The 20005-nt window shown below is 47.3% G+C and overlaps 2 protein-coding genes across 6 annotated transcripts in view; one reads left to right on the plus strand and one right to left on the minus strand.

The window, feature by feature from the left end:
• Positions 1–1673, minus strand: part of LOC147350547 (beta-hexosaminidase subunit beta-like) — a 35998-nt gene extending 34325 nt beyond the window's left edge. For both annotated transcript variants that reach the window (XM_086361075.1, XM_086361073.1), the window contains exon 1: positions 255–1673. In XM_086361075.1, the coding sequence (XP_086217201.1) occupies positions 255–520 (266 nt within the window). In that variant the 5' untranslated portion in view covers positions 521–1673. The remainder of the gene's footprint in view (positions 1–254) is intronic.
• A 5432-nt stretch (positions 1674–7105) lies between these two features.
• Positions 7106–20005, plus strand: part of LOC147350548 (beta-hexosaminidase subunit beta-like) — a 32222-nt gene continuing 19322 nt past the window's right edge. For all 4 annotated transcript variants that reach the window (XR_015148571.1, XR_015148573.1, XR_015148572.1 and 1 more), the window contains exons 1-3: positions 7106–7426; positions 14413–14558; positions 19878–19943. Coding sequence is in view for 1 of the 4 variants with exons in the window: in XM_086361100.1 (XP_086217226.1) it covers positions 7188–7426; positions 14413–14558; positions 19878–19943 (451 nt within the window). In the remaining 3 variants the exon portion in view is untranslated. The remainder of the gene's footprint in view (positions 7427–14412; positions 14559–19877; positions 19944–20005) is intronic.

A 20005-nucleotide genomic window follows, 5' to 3' on the forward strand; every position in this document is an offset into this window, starting at 1 on the left:
GGGTTTCAGTCCCTGCTGGTTCAAGCGGGCTCTGCTCTCTTCTAGACCCGTGACTTTGGTCTGGTCACTGGCCGGTTCACCTGTCAAATAGGGGCAAGAGCGTCGGCGAGGCTGGATGGCTGTGCAGGTGGTAAGAGGCTCTCAGATGCTCCTCCTCTCGGCCCCCGCGCCTGCGCTGCGTCCCAGGGTGGTCCGTCCCTCCCCGTCCCGGTGTGTCCGGGTCCCCTCCCTAGCCGCCCGTCGGGAGCGCTCACCGCCGAAACGCTTCCTGCAGGACTGCGCAGGAGGGGCCAGCCTTGGAAGTGGGGCTGTGCCCGAAGAAGTCGTTTCTGGGTGAGAGATAAAGCAAGCGCGGGGTCGTCATCACAGAGAGAGGCAGGGGCCAAAGATTCAGGTCCCGCGAAGCAGAGAGGCGCGGGGTCTGCGTCCTTCGCGTCCCCAGCGCCGCCTGCACTACCAGCCCCGCCAGCAGCGCCAGCAGCCCGGGTAGCCTCAGCCTCCCCAGCCCGCGTTGCTCCATGGATGCTCAGCTGCTCTCTACCCGGCAACCCCGTAAGCACCGGCCGCCGCCTCGGCTCCTGATCCCGCCGGAGAGCGAGCGAGTCCGAGAGTCAGCTGACTGTGCTCCGCCTCCAGAGGGCTTGGGCAGCCTTGCGGACCAGCGCCCGGCCGCAGCAGCCGTCCGCCCACAGCCCAACCCGGGTTTCTTCCCTGCCCAAACTTCCCACTGGTAGCGCTGGGGTTCTTGCAGCAGCTCGCCTCAGTGAAACTGCAGAACGGACGCCCAACTTCCTCCCGCCCCTAACACCAAATAACCAGGGTGGTTCAGTTCAGTTCAGTTCAGTCGCTCAGTCGTGTCCGACTCTTTGCGACCCCATAAATTGCGGCACGCCAGGCCTCCCTGTGCATCACCAACTCCCGGAGTCCACCCAAACCCATGTCCATCGAGTCGGTGATGCCATCCAAACATCTCATCCTCTGTCGTCCCTTTCTCCTCCTGCCCTCAATCTTTACCAGCATCAGGGTCTTTTCAAATGAGTCAGCTCTCCATATCAGGTAGCCAAAGGATTGGAGTTTCAGCTTCAACATCAGTCCTTCCAATGAACACACAGGACTGATCTCCTTTAGGATGGACTGGTTGGATCTCCTTGCAGTCCAAGGGACTCTCAAGAGTCTTCTCCAACACCACAGTTCAAAAGCATCAATTCTTTGGCGCTCAGCTTTATTCATGGTCCAACTCTCACATCCATACGTGACCACTGGAAAAACATAGCCTTGACTAGACGGACCTTTGTTGGCAAAGTAATGTCTCTGGTTTTGAATATGCTGTCTAGGTTGGTCATAACTTTCCTTCCAGGGAGTAAGCGTCTTTTAATTTCATGGCTGCAGTCACCATCTGCAGTGATTTTGGAGCCCAGGAAAATAAAATCTAACACTGTTTCCCCATCTATCTGCCATGAAGTGATGGGACCGGATGCCATGATCTTAGTTTCCTAAATGTTGGGCTTTAAGCCAACTTTTGCACTCTCCTCTTTCACTTTCATCAAGAGGCTCTTTAGTTCTTCTTCACTTTCTGCGTAAGGATGGTGTCATCTGCATATCTCAGGTTATTGATATTTCTCCCGGCAATCTTGTTTCCAGCTTATGTTTCCATCTATCAACTGGCAAAGAGGTTCTCCTTAACCAAACTTTAGTCAGGCTCTCTTAAACCCTCTTCTTGACTAGCATAGCCCAGTTCTAGCAAGGATCCTGAGAAGTTAATGGATTAAGAATCTCCCACCACCACCCTTGATATGGGATCACCCTGGGATCCTGTAGCAAGAATTCTATTAGGTTGGTTTGGCAAGAATCTCCCTTACTCTTGATGTCTCCTCTTCACAATTCTCTGTCCACGGGCCACGGCTGCCCTCTGCTCATTGGCTATAAAACCCCAGCTGTCTTTCTTGTCTTCAGAGTTGAGCCTGACTTCTCTCCCCTATTGTGATTGCCTTGGCACCTCCTTCAATAGTCCTGAATGTCTGAATAATTTTTTTTTTTAAATAACTTATTCACATAGTATTTTTGGATCAATCATCCCTGAGGAGTGAGGGGCAAGGCGACAATAGGCAATTTATTTCTAGCTAAGGCTTTTTTTTTTGGCCTCAACATGTGGTATGTGTGAACTTAAATCCTAACCCGCTGCACTGGAAGTTTAGAGTCTAAATCACTGTCCACCAGAGAAGTCCCTCTAGCTCAAGTTTATGGATAGATAATTTATCAGTCCCTGGTAAAATCGTTGGGCTTCCCTGGTGGCTCAGCTGATGACACATCTACCTGCAATGCGGGAGACCTGGGTTCAATCCCTGGGTTGGGAAGATCCTCTGGAGAAGGAAAAGGCTGCCCACTGCAATATTCTAGCCTGGAGAATTCCATAGTCCAGGGAGTCACAATAAGTCACTGAGCAACTTTCACTTTCAAGGCTTAGTTTCAGGGAAGAGAATCCACTCCCCTTAGTGTTAACAGAAAGGAATTAAATACAGGATATCAAGTGGCTCACAGAAACTTGAGAGAGCTGAAGAACGTGACTCTTGGCTGAAATTCCCAGAATTGTGACTAGGATCCCAACTGCTTACTGGAGAAGCCTCTACTAGGGATGCTAGTTCTAGAATCTACACCAGGGAAAGGGATACCTCATGCATGGTCTCTGTCCCCGCCTAACTCTCTTCTGAATAACACTCTGAAGTATCCGTTATATCTAATGACAGAAACTAAAAGCTATGGAATCTCTGTAGCGTGGCAGTCTGGGAAATGTAGTTTCCAGCCTCTGTAATATAGGAAGACATAGTAGAAGGCATTTGAAACAGATGGATGCTGAGTGATCAAGTTCAGCAACCTCACAGAATGTGACAATTAATTGAGATGAGTGGACAGCCTAGGACCTGGGCAGACATGTGGGTAAAGCAGCCTAATTCCTGAGGAAAGGTAAAGAGCCTGTGTTTGGGAGACAGCCCCTGATATTAGACCTGGATCTTCCCTCTGACTACCTTTCTCTGCACTCACAACATACCCATAAACAAGCCTGAAATATTTGTATATTCTGAAATTATGAAAACATTGCAATCATGAAAACAGGTTGAGTTCCATTTGCCATAGTAATACTGAACTGGGCTCTCCCAGAAGGGCGAGAGGATTTGGAGTTCAATTTGGTTTGGCAGCTGAAAAAGGTTTCTCCCAGTTTTTCGAAGATTGCTGCTAAGTCACTTCAGTCGTGTCCGACTCTGTGCGACCCCATAGACGGCAGCCCACCAGGCTAGCAGCAGAGATTAGCTTCTCTCATTCCCTTATCTATTAAACAGTGCCACCTGGTGGGAATCTCAGCTCTCCTTCAACACTCCACATCCACTTTCCTCTGTCAATGAATATAGTGTTTATTGCAGGGCACCACACAAGGAGTTCAGGACAGCTAGTGCTCAGAAAGTCTTGGTGCCTGGAACTGGGTCACTCAGCATCCATCTGTTTCAAATGCCTTCTACTATGTCTTCCTATATTACAGAGGCTGGAAACTACATTTCCCAGACTGCCACGCTACAGAGATTCCATAGCTTTTAGTTTCTGTTATTAGATATAATGGTTACTTCAAAGTGTTATTCAGAAGAGAGTTAGGTGGGGACAGAGACCATGCATGAGGTATCCCTTTCCCTGGTGTAGATTCTAGAACTAGCATCCCTAGTAGAGGCTTCTCCAGTAAGCAGTTGGGATCCTAGTCACAATTCTGGGAATTTCAGCCAGGAGTCACATTCTTCAGCTCTCTCAAGTTTCTGTGAGCCACTTGATATCCTGTATTTAATTCCTTTCTGTTAACACTAAGGGGAGTGGATTCTCTTCCCTGAAACTAAGCCTTGAAAGTGAAAGTTGCTCAGTCATGTCCAACTTATTGTGACTCCCTGGACTATGGAATTCTCCAGGCTAGAATACTGCAGTGGGTAGGCTTTTCTTTCTTCAGGGGATCTTCCCAACCCAGGGATTGAACCCAGGTCTCCCGCATTGCAGGCAGATTTTTCACCAGCTGAGCCACCAGGAAAGCCCAAGGATTTTATCAGGAACTTTACCAGGGACTGATAAATTCAGTTCAGTTCAATTGCTCAGTAGTGTCCAACTCTTTGTGACCCCATGAATTGCAGCACCCCAGGCTTCCCTGTCCATCACCAACTCCTGGAGTTTACTCAAACTCATGTCCATTGAGTCGGTGATGTCATCCAACCATCTCATCCTCTGTGGTCTCCTCCTCCTGCCTTCAATCTTTCCCAGCATCAGGGTCTTTTCAAATGAGTCAGCTCTTCGCATGAGGTGGCCAAAGTACTGGAGTTTCAGCTTCAACATCAGTCCTTCCAATGATCACTCAGGACTGATCTCCTTTAGGATGGACTGGTTGGATCTCCTTGCAGTCCAAGGGACTCTTAAGAGTCTTCAAAACCACAGTTCAAAAGCATCAATTCTTCGGTGCTCAGCTTTCTTTATAGTTCAACTCTCACATCCATACACGACTAATGGAAAAACCATATCCTTGACTAGACAGACCTTTGTTGGCAAAGTAATGTCTCTGCTTTTGAATATGCTGTGTAGGTTGGTCATAACTTTCCTTCCAAGGAATAAGTGTCTTTTAATTTCATGGCTGCAGTCACCATCTGCAGTGATTTCGGAGCCCAAAAAAATAAAGTCAGCCACTGTTTCCACTGTTTCCCCATCTATTTCCCATGAAGTGACGGGACCGGATGCCATGATCTTCGTTTTCTGAATGTTGAGCTTTAAGCCAACTTTTTCACTCTCCTCTTTCACTTTCATCAAGAGGCTCTTTAGTTCTTCTTCACTTTCTGCCATAAGGGTGGTGTTATCTGCGTATCTGAGGTTATTGATATTTCTCCCGGCAATCTTGATTCCAGCTTGTGCTTCTTCCAGCCCAGCGTTTCTCATGATGTACTCTGCAGAGAAGTTAAATAAGCAGGGTGACAATATACAGCCTTGACGTACTCCTTTTCCTATTTGGAACCAGTCTGTTGTTCCATGTCCAGTTCTAACTGTTGCTTCCTGACCTGCATAGAGGTTTCTCAAGAGGCAGGTCAGGTGGTCTGGTATTCCCATCTCGTTTAGAATTTTCCACAGTGTATTGTGATCCACACAGTCAAAGGCTTTGGCACAGTCAATAAAGCAGAAATAGACTGATGAATTATCTATCCATAAACTTGAGCTAGAGGGATTTCTCTGGTGGTCAGTGATTAAGACTCTAAACTTCCAGTGCAGGGGGTTAGGATTTGATCCCTGGTCAGGGAATTAAGTTCACACATACCACATGTTGAGGCCAAAAAAAAAAAGCCTGAGCTAGAAATAAATTGCCTTATGTCCTCTTGCCCCTCACTCCTCAGGGATGATTGATCCAAAAATATTGTGTGAATAATTTTTTTTTAAATTATTCAGACAAGTGTATTCAGGACTATTGAAGGAGGTGCTAAGACAATCACAACAGGGTCGAGATGTCAGGCTCAACTCTGAAAACAAGAAAGACAGCTGGGGTTTTATAGCCAATGAGCAGAGGGCAGCCGTGGCCCATGGATGGAGAATTATGAAGAGGAGACATCAAGAGTAAGGGAGATTCTTGCCAAACCAACCTAATAGAATTCTTACTGCAAGATCCCAGGGTGATCCCATATCAAGGGTGGTGGTGGGGGATTCTTAATCCATTAACTTCTCAGGATCCTTGCTAGAACTGGGCTATGCTAGTCAAGAAGTGGGTTTAAGAGAGCCTGACTAATGTTTGGTTAAGGAGAACCTCTTTGGCAATTGATAGATGGGAATATGCTCAGTCTAGGGCAGGAGTAAGTTGTGTCTGTTCTTATTCCCTTCTCTGCTTTCCTGACACCTTTAGGTCAGGCTGTGAGGGAACAGAAAGCTCAGTGGGTTCAGGTAACAGAAGGGCAGGGCACTGGGACAAGGTAACGGAAGGTGGAAGTCAGGTAGAGCGATGCAAATTCCGGCACACCATGGAGGTCATGGTAAGGAACTTGTATTTTATGCTAAAGACAATGGGAAACAAGCCACTGGTATGTATAAGGAAGTGGCATCCCCCAGTTTACCTTTTACAAGGAAGACTTTGGCAGCTGTGTTTCCACATTGCTTGAGGTGGGGTGAGGTCAGTGGTATAAGCAGCAGATGGAAAGATATTTCCAGGCCAAGACCTAAACGTCTACCTCATTCTTGCATCATTTCTGTGGAGAAAGGGGGAGCTAGGGGAGGGAGCGATTCTATTAACACCAGCAGCAAAGCAATGAAATAGCTAGCAACATGCCTAAGAAGAAATAAGAAAGGCCGTCTCAAGTAGGCTATGAGACTTGGACGATAAGCATAGCCGACTTTACAAAGTCAGAGATCATGTCTAAGTGGGAAGATTGAATATCGCCCATTTTCTTATGGAGGCAGAGGCAATGGCACCCCACTCCAGTACTCATGCCTGGAAAGTCCCATGGGCGGAGGAGCCTGGTAGGCTGCAGTCCATGGGGTCGCGAAGAGTCGGACACGACTGAGCGACTTCACTTTCACTTTTCACTTTCATGCATTGGAGAAGGAAATGGCAACCCACTCCAGCGTTGCCTGGAGAATCCCAGGGACGGGGGAGCCTGGTGGGCTGCCATCTATGGGGTTGCACAGAGTCGGACACGACTGAAGCGACTTAGCAGCAGTATCTCCTGCCTAATCTTTAACCTCCCAAGTGTTCAAAACTCTGTCCTAAGGAGTTCTGAAGGCAGGCTTTAATATTTAAAGTCGAACTGCCGTTTTTAGAGAAATCCAGACTTAGGGGCAACTATCTGGTGTTAGGGACTGGAGGAAGTTGGGCGATCCGTGGCGTCCGTTCTGCCAATAGGAAGTCTGGGTGTGGGGAAACCCGGGTTGGGCTGGGCGCAGTCGTCTGCTGCGTCCGGGCGGTGGTCCGGGTGGCCGCCCCAGCCCTGTGGAGGCGGAGCCGAGGCGGGGCGGTGATCCAGAGGACGGCCCACCCGCCTGGAGGCGGAGCCCGGGCGAAGCACAGTCAGGTGACTCTCGGGCTCTCTCGCTGCACGTACCCGCCCCCGGATCCGGACGGGAAGTCCGGAGCCAAGGCGGCGGCTGGTGCTTACGGAGCGGGCCCCGGTGGAGAGCAGCTGAGCAGCCGAGCAGCCATGGAGCAGCGCGGGCTGGCGAGGCTGAGACTACCCGGGCTGCTGGCGCTGCTGGCGGCGCTGGCGGCGCGGACCCCGCGCGTTTCTGCTTCGGGAGACCTGAATCTTTGGCCCCTCCCTGTCTCTCTGAAGACGACCCCGCGCTTGTTTTACCTCTCGCCCGGAAACTTCTTCTTCGGGCACAGCCCCACTTCCAAGGCTGGCCCCTCCTGCGCAGTCCTGCAGGAAGCGTTTCGGCGGTGAGCGCTCCCGACGGGCGGCCAGGGAGGGAACCTGGAGACCCCGGGACGGGGAGGGACGGACCACCCTGGGACGCAGCGCAGGCGCCGGGGCCGAGAGGAGGCGAGCCTGAGAGCCTCTTACCACCTGCACAGCCATCCAGCCTCGCCGACGCTCTTGCCCCTATTTGACAGGTGAACCGGCCAGTGACCAGACCAAAGTCACGGGTCTAGAAGAGAGCAGAGCCCGCTTGAACCAGCAGGGACTGAAACCCAAGCTCTTCCCCTGACCTCCGTCATCTCCCCCCACCCCCGCCTCCTAAGGGACTTCCTGGGTGCTCTGGAACCCTGTTTTGGGTGCAGGATATTGAGCGGAAGAAGTAGGATGCTCAGAGTTTGTGGCCATGTTCGCCTCGGAGAATGGAGTGGATGGAGGATTAATGGCAGTTTATCTGGAGGGAATTCTAAGAGGAAGATGGGTTCTTAAAGTTTGGGGACTAGGGGTTTCCCGAAGTGGCTTGTCGTTGATAGGCAATCTCTCCTCCCCCAATCTGGTAACAGTTCAGGTGGCAGAAAGTCCTTAGGTTGAAGCATTGCCCCAAACTCCCCTTCCCTTCCAAAATCCCTGTTCCATGCAAAGTGCTGGATAGTTTCTCCTAACGACTTTGGTATGTCACTGCGCTGCAGTACCTGCTTCTCCTTTTGTTTGCCAGAAACACTTATGTGCTTGCTCTCCCAGCTTCCTGTTTAGATCCTTAGCACCTCTCAGCCCTCCAGCCTCAGGTCTGTAACTTCATTGGCCACAGGGTGAATTGTGTGGTAGGGAGGCAACCCACCTTGCTAAGTCGCTTCAGTCGTGTCCGACTCTGTGCGACCCCATAGATGGCAGCCCATCAGGCTCCCCCGTCCCTGGGATTCTCCAGGCAAGAACACTGGAGTGGGTTGCCATTTCCCTCTCCAATGCACGAAAGTAAAAAGTGAAAGTGAAGCCGCCCAGTCACGTCCGACCCTCAGCGACCCCATGGCCTGCAGCCTTCCAGGCTCCTCCATCCATGGGATTTTCCAGGCAAGAGTATTGGAGTGGGGTGCCATTGCCCTCTCCGAAGGCAGCCCACAGTGCTAGCTTTTTCTTTTTAAAATTGATGTCAAGTTGATTGGGGGGTGTGAGGTGGGGCTTCTCTGGTGGTTCAGCTGGAAAGAATCTGCCTGCCAATGCAGGAGACACAAGAGACATGGGTTCCATCCCTACCTGGGTGGGGAAGATCCCCTGGAGGAGGAGATGGCAACCACTCCAGCATTCTTGCCTGGAAAAGCCCCATGGACAGAGGAGCCTGGCGGGCTACAGTCCCTGGGGTCACAAAGGGTGGGACACGACTTACTGACTGAGCAACAGTAGGAGTTGATTTGTGGTGGTGTGCCACAGCGCTAGCTTTGCTAACTACACCGTGTGCAAGGCGACTGCCCTTGGGGAGATGTCTCAAGAAGCCTCAGTCTTCGACCTGTCCTAAAGGGCAGGACTGTCCTAAAGGTGCCCTGAAGGAGTGTGGTTTGGTGCCTACTGTACAGGTCCTTCCCTCCCTCAGATTTTGGTCCTTGTTCCCTGAGGTCGTTAGAGCTTAATTGTGCTTGCAGGACACCACGCAGCTGGGAGGTAAATGCAGGACTAGTCAGATTAGCACCTGCTGACCCCAGCTAGGCCTCGGACTTAGGCTTAGGCCGCAGAGACTTACGAAATCGATGGCAGAGATGGTTTCTTCTCCTTCAGTTGGAAACCACTAGATAAGAAGAGGGACCATGTTACCCTCATTTTGGATGTATACTCTAGGGAGTCTTTGGTGTTGAATCTGCCATCAGGTCAGAATGGCTAGAGTTTGGGTGAAGAAGTAGCATCAAGGTGGTTGATTACTTGCCTTGGGATATTGAGAAGGAAAAAGTACCTGAAGGCCATTTAATGGAAGATCTTGACTTGGGAATCTTTTAAAAATAAACACACCTCATTTGCCCTGGGACTCAGTTCGTAAAACTGGATTTTCCTTCTGTGCCATACTGCTAGTAAAACAAGGACACAGTGATAAGCTGAATGGTATGAGTATGGCAAGAAAGCGTGGATGATGTAAGGCAACCATGGTTAGATAAGCCGAACTTGAATAAGCTGTGAGATGGTTTGAAAAACAAGGCTTGGCATCCTAAGGGAGTGCAGGGAGTTATCTGAGGACTTTGCGTAACTAATTTGTGCCCTGTGTGGCAAGCAGCTATTAATTATACCCTGCATGTTAGGAAGCAGGCTATAAAACATTAGCCCTTATGGCTGAGACTTGAAAGCGTTCAGGAGAGTGTTCTAGGAAGCGAGGAGAGGCCTTTACTGCTTCAGAGAAAAGGCATGATGGTGTTGAAAAGGTTTAGAGATGACGAGGTGTTCTAGAATGTGTAGGCCATGGAGAACAGGTAAAACCGAGGCCCCAGTGTGTTCAGATCCTCATGGCGCCTGTCTCCCACTTGTATCAACCCCTGCTTTGAAACAGTATGCATTTTGCAGGCAGAGTTCTGTCTGTCTGGTACATGGCTGCTTCCTTAGCTTTTAGAACAAGATCACATGCCAGTTTTTTCTTTTTCTTTTTCCCTTTTTCCCTCCTTGGTTAACTGAAACTTTAGTTTCAGATCCCAACAAGCTAAAATGGGCTTCCCTGGTGGCTCATATGGTAAGGAATCTGCCTGCAATGCAGGAGACCATAAGGAGTGGCTACCCACTCAAGTATCCTTGCCTGGAAAATTCCATGGACAGAGAAGCCAGGCAGGCTACAATCCATGGGGTCTCAAAGAGTTTGAGACAATGGAGTTATTGACTGTTCATACACACCTCGGATACCACCATCAGATCCTTTTGGGTTTTCTGTTAGAGTTTTAATATCCAGAGCCAAGCTTTTCCTTATTTCGGACAGCCAGCATCTGACTCAAATCTTAAAGCTGCTGACAGCTTTAATTTCCCTTAAAAAAATTTTTTTTTAATTGTGGTAATGTATACATAAGATTCGGAGAAGGCAATGGCACCCCACTCCAGTACTCTTGCCTGGAAAATCCCATGGACGGAGGAGCCTGGTGGGCTGCAGTCCATGGGGTTGCTAAGAGTCAGACACGACTGAGCGACTTCACTTTCACTTCTCACTTTCATGCATTGGAGAAGGAAATGGCAACCCACTCCAGTGTTCTTGCCTGGAGAATCCCAGGGATGGGGGAGCCTGGTGGGCTGTCGTCTATAGGGTCGTACAGAGTTGGATACGACTGAAGCGACTTAGCAGCAGCAGCAGCAACATATATAAGATTACTATGTATTCAATTGTGTCTGACTCGTGGCCCCATGGGCTGTAGCCCTCCAGGCGCCTCTGCCCATAGAATTTTCTAGGCAAGAATACTGGAGCGGGTTGTCATTTCCTGCTCCAGGGTATCTTCCCAACCCAGGGATGGAACCACCGTCTCTGTGTCTCATGCATTGGCAGCTGGGTTCTTTACCACTAGCGCCACCTGGGAAGCCCTAGGATGCATTGTTAGCTAATAGTTTTGTGATCTTTATTTTCTTTTGAATCTGTCAGGATTTTTCGATAGGGATTTCCCTGGTGGTTCAGGGGCTTAGACTTCCTGGACATTGCCAATGCAGGAGCCCAGGTTCAGTCCTAAGTAAGGGAACTAGAATCCCACATGCCAGAACTAAGGCTCAGCCCTGCCAAGTAAATAAAGAATGTATTTTTAAATTATAAAAAGATTTTCCTAAGCTAATGATTTTCCTCAGCACCTTTATCTGTTTCACTGTAGTTAACTGGCTATATGGAAGTCACTGGTTAACTTCCATATACTTCCAAGTTCATCAGAACTTTCCCATCTCTCCTTACTTCCCTGGAAAAAACACTGGACAGTCTTATATATAAGTAGCTTATGCAGCCTTCTGGCTTCTCAGAATCTGTTGCATATCTTAGGCTTTGAAGACTATGTGATCTTTTATCTTCTAGTACCTTCAAATGTTTATTTCCTACCCTCTTCCTCTGATAGTTGGGTACCAGCAGAATGTAAATTTCCCAGGCCCTAGTAAGGATTCTTTGGTGTTATTAGCTGGGATACTTTGGTTGGAAGGTAACAGGAGCCCCGACTCAGTCTGCTTGAGCAGAAAAGAAAACCTGTTATCTCACATGTTGTTGTTGTTCGGTTGCCCAGTCGTGTCCAACTCTCTGCGACCCCATGGAGGCAGCACACCAGACCTCTGTCCCTCACCATCTTCTGAAGTTTGCCCAAGTTCATTTCCTTGTATTGGTGACTCCATCCTGCCATCTCATCATATGATACCCTCTTCTTCTGCCCTCAATCTTTCCCAGCATCAGGGACTTTTCCAATGAGTCAGCTGTCCACATCAGATGACCAAAATAGTGGAGCTTCAGCTTCAGTCCTTCCAGTGAATAGTCAGGGTTGATCTCCCTTAGGATTGGCTGGTTTGATCTCCTTGCTGTCTAAGGGACTCTCAGGAGTCTTCTTCAGCACTGCGGTTTGAAGGCATCAATTTTTAGGTGCTCTGCCTTCTTTACAGTCCAACTCTCACAACCATATGTGACCACTGGGAAGACCACAGCCTTGACTATACAGACCTTTGTCCACAAAGTAATGTCTCTACTTTTCAGCATGCTGTCTAGTTTTCATAGCTTTCCTGCCAAGAAGCAAATATCTTCCGATCTCATGGCTGCAGTCACCATCCATAGTGCTTTTAGAGCCCAAGAAGCAGAAATCTGTCACTAACTTCCACCTTTTTCCCCTCTGTTTTCCATGAAGTAATGGGGCCAGTAGCTAATTCGGTAAAGAATCTGCCTGCAAACCTGGAGACCCAGATTCGATCCCTGGTGTGGGAATATCCTCTGGAGAAGGAAATGGTAACCTACTTCAGTATGCTTGCCTCGAGAGTCCCGTGGACAGAGGAACCTGGCAGGCCACAGTCCATGGGGTCGCAAGAGTCAGACATGACTTAACATCTAAACCCCCACCTAATGGGGCCAGATGCCATGATCTTAGTTTGTTTAATGTTTAGTTTTAAGCCAGCTCTTTCTCTCCCCTCCTTCACCCTTATCAGGAGGCTTTTTAGTTTTTCTTCACTTTCTACCATTAGAGTGGCGTCATCCCTATGTCTAAGGTTCTCCCGCCTATCTTGATTCCAGCTGATAACTCATCCAGTCCAGCATTTCTCATGCTGTGCTCAGCGTACAGTTTAAACAAACAGGGTGACAGCAGACAGCCCTGTCTACTCCTTTCTCAATCTTGAACCATTCAGTCGTTGGTGGCTCAGACAGTAAAGAATCTCACACATTGGGAAGTCCAAAAGCAGGCAGGATTTCAGGGCTAGTTGGCTACATGGCTCAACAGTATCATTAGGAAATCTATTCTTGTCATCTCTGACGTGCTTTCTTTGGTGTGGCTGCTACCTGTGTTGTTACCACATACAGAGAAAGTTTTCTTCTTGGTGCTCACCTCAGAGAGGAATGCTCACCCTTCTCCCATCTCTGCCCCATCACTCGTCAGAATGGGCTTGCACACCCAGGATTATTCGTTTGAGTACTTTTATAATGGGGACCTCATAAGAGTCACTTGGGGTCGTGGCCCAGGCAACTTTTAAAATCACACTCTCAGAGACTCTGATTCTGAAGATCTGGACATCAGTGAAAGTCCAAGTCGCTAGGTTGTGTCCGACTCTTTGTGACCCCATGGACTATACAATCCATGGAATTCTCCAGGCCAGAATAGTGGAGTGGGTAGCCTTTCCCTTCTCCAGGGGGTCTTCCCTACCCAGGGATGGAACCCAGGCCCCACATTGCTGGCAGAGTCTTTGCCAGGTGAGCCACCAGGGAGGCCGCTGGACATCAGTACCTGTTTGCAAAATGCTCCCAGGTGATGCTGACGTGCAGCTTGAGGTGGGAGCTTCTAGCTGGACTCATACCAGGTAGCAGGGGTGTGAGGAGTCAACGACATCACCTCCTACCACGTATGTATTTAAAACTTGGCTTGTCATGTGAGATGCTTTGTGACCCTATGGACTGCGGCACATCAGGCCCCTCTGTCCTTCATTATCTCCTAGAGTTTGCGCAAATGGATGCCCGTTGAGTCCCTGATGCTATCTAATCATCTCATCCTCTGTCACCCCTTTCTGCTTTTGTTTTCAATAAAACATGGCTACAATGCTTATCAACTATACCGGATCCCACTCTAGTATGGCAGAAAGTGAAAAGCAGTAGAGTCTCTTGATGAGGGTGAAAGAAGACAGGGAGAAAGCTGGCTTAAAACTCAACATTCAAAAAGCTAAGATCATGGCATCCAGTCACATCACTTCATGGCAAAGAAGGAAACAATGGAAACAGTGTAAGTTTTCATTTTCTTGGGCTCCAAAATCATTGCAGACAGTGACTGCAGCCAGAAAATTAAAAGACCCTTGCTTCTTGGAAGGAAAGCTATGATAAACCTAGAGAGTGTATTAAAAAGCACAGACATCACTTTGTTGACAAAGGTCCATATAATCAAAACTATAGTTTTTCCAGTAGTCCCGTGTGGATGTGAGAGTTGGACCATAAAGAGATCTAAGCACTGAAAAATTGATGCTTTCAAATTGTGGTGCTGGAGAAGACTCTGGAGAGTCCCTTGAACTGCAGGGAGATCAAACCAGTTGATCCTAAAGGAAATCAACCCTGAACATTAATTGGAAGGACTGGTGCTGAAGTTCTAATTCTTGGGCCACCTGATGTGAAGAGCTGACTCTGGAAAAGACCCTGATGCTGGGGAAGATTAGGGCAGGAAGAGAAGGGGAGGACAGAGGATGAGATAGCTGGATGGCATCACTGACTCAATGGAAAAGAGTTCGAGCAAACTCTGGGAGATACTGAAAGACAGGGAAGCCTGGTGTGCTGTACTCCAAGGAGTCACAGTCAGACCTGACTTAGCGAATGAGCAATGGCTTAATAATTTGTTTGAATTTCTCTCTCACACAGATATTATGACTATATTTTTGGTTTCTACAAGTGGCATCATGGCCATAATAAAATTCCAAGTGAAATGGAGTTACAGAAACTTGAAGTCTCTGTCATCATGGACCCAGAGTGTGACAGTTTCCCCAGCATCACTTCAGATGAGTCTTGTGAGTACCTGTGTCATGGGGATGGACTGTACACAAAGCTGCTTGTTACAGACTCCAGGGCCAGAAGCTGACTCTACTCCATGAACTATTGTGAGCTCTTAACCAGCGAGTTTATAATTATTATTTAAAAAATAACCATGAGGGAACTTCACTGGTGGTCCAGTGGTTAAGACTCTGCACTTCCACTGCAGGGAGCACAGGTTTGATTGTTGGATGGGGAACCAAAGTCCCACATGCTGCACACTGGCAATAATAAATAACTAAATAATTACTGTTAAAAGTCTGATGGCAAAACTAAAACGTAATCATTGCAGAAATCTTTAAGTACAGTAAGTGAAGAGGAGGAATTAAATTATTCATAATCCCAGCACTCAAGAGTTAACCTCTGTTACTTAATATATTTTTTTTGCAGAGTAATGTATTTGAATATTTTACATAGATATAAATAAAAGCATAAGATAAAGAATGGCATGAAAGGGGGGTCTAATTCTGTACATGTGGTTTTCTGTTTTTCTCTTTTGCATGTGCTATGCTAAGTTGCTTCAGTCGTGTCTAACTCTTTGAGACCCCGTGGACTGTACTCTGCCAGGCTCCTCTGTCCATGGGATTTCCTAGGCAAGAACACAGGAGTGGTTTGCCATTGCTTTCTCCAGAGAATCTTCATGACCCAGGGATTGAGCCCGTATCTCTCATGTCTCCTGCATCGACATGCGGGTTCTTTCCCACTACCACGACCTGGGAAGCCTCTTTTTTGCCTACAAACATGAATTTCACTAAATGTTTGTCAATGACAGCATTTTTAGTGGCTGAATAATGTTCAACCAGTTGTATGGATATGCCAAATCTTACTTGGCTTATCCCTTAATTTTGGACATCTAGATCGTTTTTTTAAAAATCAAGCTTGTGCTTATAGGCATGATCTTTCTCTCTCTCTCTCTTTTTTTTGGGCACAGTGTGTGGGATCTTAGTTCCCTGACCAAGAACTGAACCTGTGCCCCTTGCAGTAGAGGCACAGAATCCTCAGCACTGGACCTCTAGAGAAGTCCTGGCCTGATTTCTGTTCATAACTAAGTTGACACATAGATAATGCAGAACTGAGAGGGATGAAGTTTTTCACTTTCATTTATATTTATGTTGTATTATATTTCTATTCCATCTTCATTTATATTGATTGAAAATATAATCAACATTTAGCTACATAATTTTTTGTTTGTGTAAAATATTCTTATCCAAGGCTTTTCCTAACTTGTTCTAGAAAGAATAAGCAGATGGGCAGACCTTTATCATAGCATGTACCAACTGGAAATTACATTGAATTGTATCAAGGAATCAAAGAAGAGCAATGGGTAATTTAAGATGAGTGCAGAAAGAGCAGGCTGTTGAGTCAGGTGTCAAAATAGAAAGGAAAATGCACATCTTAGAGAAAAGAGTAACCCCTTTGTTCTCAGACTGCTTCACAGACAGTTAAAGTCCATCTCTTCATCCTTCTGGTTAGATTAGAGATGAGATTTCTTGATGCCTTGATAACATCTTTTTGCAAAAGAACTTCATTTCTCTTCCATTCTGTGGCTGTTCTTAGAATCAGGACGGTTTGCCACATTAGTCATGTGAGTTGACAGTTAGCAGTTAGACACGTTATGAATTAGATTTTGCAATCTGAATTGAGAAATGATCAGCAAATTAGCAAGGAATCTTTGCTGACTGGCAGTACAATGACATATTGTAAAATCCAAACAATGGAATGTGTCGAGGCTGGGGAGTTACAGTCTGTCTTGCATTCAGCTTTGCAAACCGCATTTTTCTGAAAGGGAGACTTCTGGAGATAAGCTACCCATGAAATATTCTGGTTAAAGGATAAACTAGTTTTAAAGTAGTTGTTGATGATAGAAGTAACACACAAATGGAAATAACAAGATATCAACCATTGTCCAAAGGGTATGAGGAAATCTTGGAGAAACTGACGAGTGTTAACAGCAGCATCAAGTAAAATAAAAACAGGCATCTCCTCAGAACCAGATGTAGACTGATTTCTACCATAGAGAAGTCATTACATACATCAAGAATGCTCTCTGTGGTTTGTCTGCCACAGTGAATGTTTATAAGCAAAACGAAGTGTTCTCCACTAGAAGAATGGCTGCATATATCTTGTCAGTTGACACTAGAGAATACTCTTCAACAATTGAGAATGAATGAGTGGAGTTACAGGGCTTCTCTAGTGGTCCAGTGTTTAAGAATCTGCGTGCCAATAGAGAGGACGTGCGTTTCGCCCCCTGATCTGGGAAGATCCCATATGCTGAGGAGCAGTAAACCCCACAGCCACAACTACTGCGCCCATGTGCCAGGCGACTGAAGCCTGCGTGCCTGAGAGCCTGTGCTCTGCACAAGAGAGACGACCACAGCGAGACCCCCGTGCACTGCCACTCGAGAGGAGTCCCCGCCCGCCGCAGCTAGAGAAAGCCCACGCGCAGCAGTGACGACCCAGTGCAGCACACGCCAATACACACAGTACTTAAAGAAGAAGTGGAGACAGAACGACACGGAGGACTTGCCAAGATAAACTGCTGAGCTGGGCAAGGGAAGACACATCACACTGTGTGCAGGAGGGTCCCGTTTATATAGCAGCATGTGCAGGAAGGTGCACGTAAAGCAGCATTCTGTTCCTTGTCGCGTGGACATAGCAGCGCCCAGGGAAGGCCCTGCTGTTTCCTCTAAGGCAAGAAGGGGCAGTTCAGTGGGCATCTCACGGGGGATTTCAGTCTTACCTGTAACATTTTATTAAAAAGAGGAACCCATTGCTGTTATTTGCATGTGTACCCTTCAAAACAACAGTGTGGTGCAAAAAGTATAGAGAGGGATAACTGAAAGAGAGATGCCTTCGTTCCACCTCAGGGAGCCTATCAGTGTTAAGACTAAGAATTCGGCTTTGAAATAAAAATTCTATAGCTTATTTGTCCGTATATTCAGGAAACACAGTCTCCTCCTTATGGCTTTATGTGTGTGGCTTTGCATTGGGTTGAATCAGAATCCTTTTAAGTATCAGCCAGTCCTCAGCTGTTGGGAAGTAATTGGCATCAGGTATATGCCACCTGTTAATGGTTTAGACAAGTCTTTGTGCTGACTGATTCCAGGAGATCTCAGAAGTGGAATGTGGCAAAAACTGGCTTTTAAACCGTGACCAGTGAAATGGTGAGTTCTATTTAGGGAGCTTAAACTAAGGATTTAATAGCGGGGAGGAATCGTGATTCGACTGTGGTCATAACAGCAATACCGTTCTTAGCCTGGCCTTTAGCTAACTCTCAACTGTTCGTCTGATGGAAAGGCTTCCTTGTCAGAAGATTGTCACCGGATTGTTGGCTGTTGATAGAGCTGTTTTCCCTATGTGTAGCCAACTGTTAGGCAGCAGCATGGGTGATGGTGGTGCAGGGTGAGGATGAAGCAGAGACACCATGTTAGATCATGACCCTGCAGCCCTTGAGTGTCTGCTGTTGCAGAGTCTTCCCGGTCTCATCCCTTTAGCTTTCCACCTCTCTGTGCCTTCTGGTGCTTTACTTTGTCTGTGGATGAGCCCACGAGAAAGCTCTCTCAACACTGAAATGACTGTTGGGACAGCCTCTAGTTGCAGTGCGTGCGCTCAGTTGCACCTCGGCATGTGGGACCTTAGCTCCCCAACCAAAGATTGAACTCCTTTCCCCTGCGTTAGAAGGCAGATTCTGGACGACAAGCAAGATCCCAGCAAGTGAGTGTTAAGGAAGATTCAGGACAATGTTAGGGGTATTAGGTACGGGCAAGTTGGGACACAGGGAGAGAAGGGCTGGAGTAGAGAAATCTCTGGTCTTACAGAGTGCAAGATTGATACCAGAGGCTTCATCAAGGAATTATGGGCACTAAGGAGTTTGCCCTTTTGACTTAAATTTTTAGCTTAAGTAAGACCCTGCTCTGTAGAGGGGTAGTGGGAGAGAACTCTCCAGTAAGGGAGAATGAGGAATCATGGAGACGACACCCAGGTTCCTGACTTGAGCTACTCGGCTGGCTGGAGTGAGGAGAGGATGAGTCCAGAGCCCAGCAAGTGAGAAGAGGGAAGAGTTCAGTCTGGGGCTTCTGGAGCTTAAGGAAGAACCTATGGGATTTCTGGGGCTTCCCTGGTAGCTCAGCTGGTTAAGAATTCGCCTGCAGTGCAGGAGACCCTGGTTCGATTCCTGGGTTGGGAAGATCCCCTGGAGAAGGGGGGTAGGCTATCCACTTCAGTATTCTTGGGATTCCCATGTGGCTTAGGTGGTAAAGAATCCCCTAGAAATGTGGGAGACCTGGGTTCGAAAGATCCCCTGGAGACAGAAAAGGCTGCGCACTCCAGTATTCTGGCCTGGAGAATTCCATGGAGTCGCAAAGAGTCGGACAGGACTGAGCAACTTTCACTTTTCACGGGACTTCTAAGTGAGGACATACAGAAGGCAGTTGGAGATACAGGTTTGGAGCTCAGGAGAAAAGAATGATCCAGAAATACAATGATATGTTTTGGGAAATGTACTGTGTATCATTGAAGGAAAAAGCAAACATTCTTCCTTCCAGTTTCACTGAGGCACAACTGACACCCAGCACTGTGCAGGTCCAGGTGTGCAGTGCAGTGATCCGACTCACATACGTCGTGAAATGATCGTCTCAGGAAATTAGTGACCGTCATCTCACGTACATACAAAATTAAAGACAGAAAAACATTTTTTCTTGATGAGAACTCTTATGATTTACTCTCTGGACAGCTTTCGTGTATAGCACACAGCCGTGCTAACTGTTCTTCATGTTGTGCATTACGTCCCTGGTACTCATTTATCTTATAACCAGAAGTGAGTACCTTTTGCCTGCCTTTGTCCAGTTAGCACCTGCCTCTAGTAACCAAGAGTCTTCTCTGTCCTTCTGTGAGCTTGCTTGTTTTTGGAGTATAATTACCTTACGACACTGTGTTCATTCCCCTTTCACAACGTGGTGAGTCAGTATTTCTGTCCATTTTTACTCATAAGCCTAACTCATGACTCTGTTCTGATGGAAAGGCTACCTCGTCAGAAGACTGTCACCCGATGACTCGCTGTGGATAGACCTGTTTTCCCTAGGTGTCACCAGCTGTCACGCGCCACCCTGAGTGCTGGTGGCCGTGCAGGTGATGATGAAGCAGAGGACTTTTTATTCTTTCCTGGGTTTTTGAGGTATAATTGACATAACATTATATTAGTTTCAGGTTTACAGCATAATGATTTGATATTTGTATATAATGTAAAATGTTACCATCTGTCACCAACAAGAGACATTTTTTTCTTTTTTCCAATACAGATACTTTACTGGTGAAAGGACCAGTGGCTACACTCACTGCCAACAGGGTTTGGGGAGTATTACGAGGTAAGTTCTATGTAGTTTCATTGTTATTTTCTAGTAAGGAAATAGTTTCAGTTGCCACTTTG

This window comes from Bos grunniens, chromosome 20 (assembly GCF_055505025.1).
Source record: "Bos grunniens cultivar Pamir isolate PY7600 chromosome 20, Bosgru_T2T1.0, whole genome shotgun sequence".
Taxonomy (NCBI): domain Eukaryota; kingdom Metazoa; phylum Chordata; class Mammalia; order Artiodactyla; family Bovidae; genus Bos; species Bos grunniens.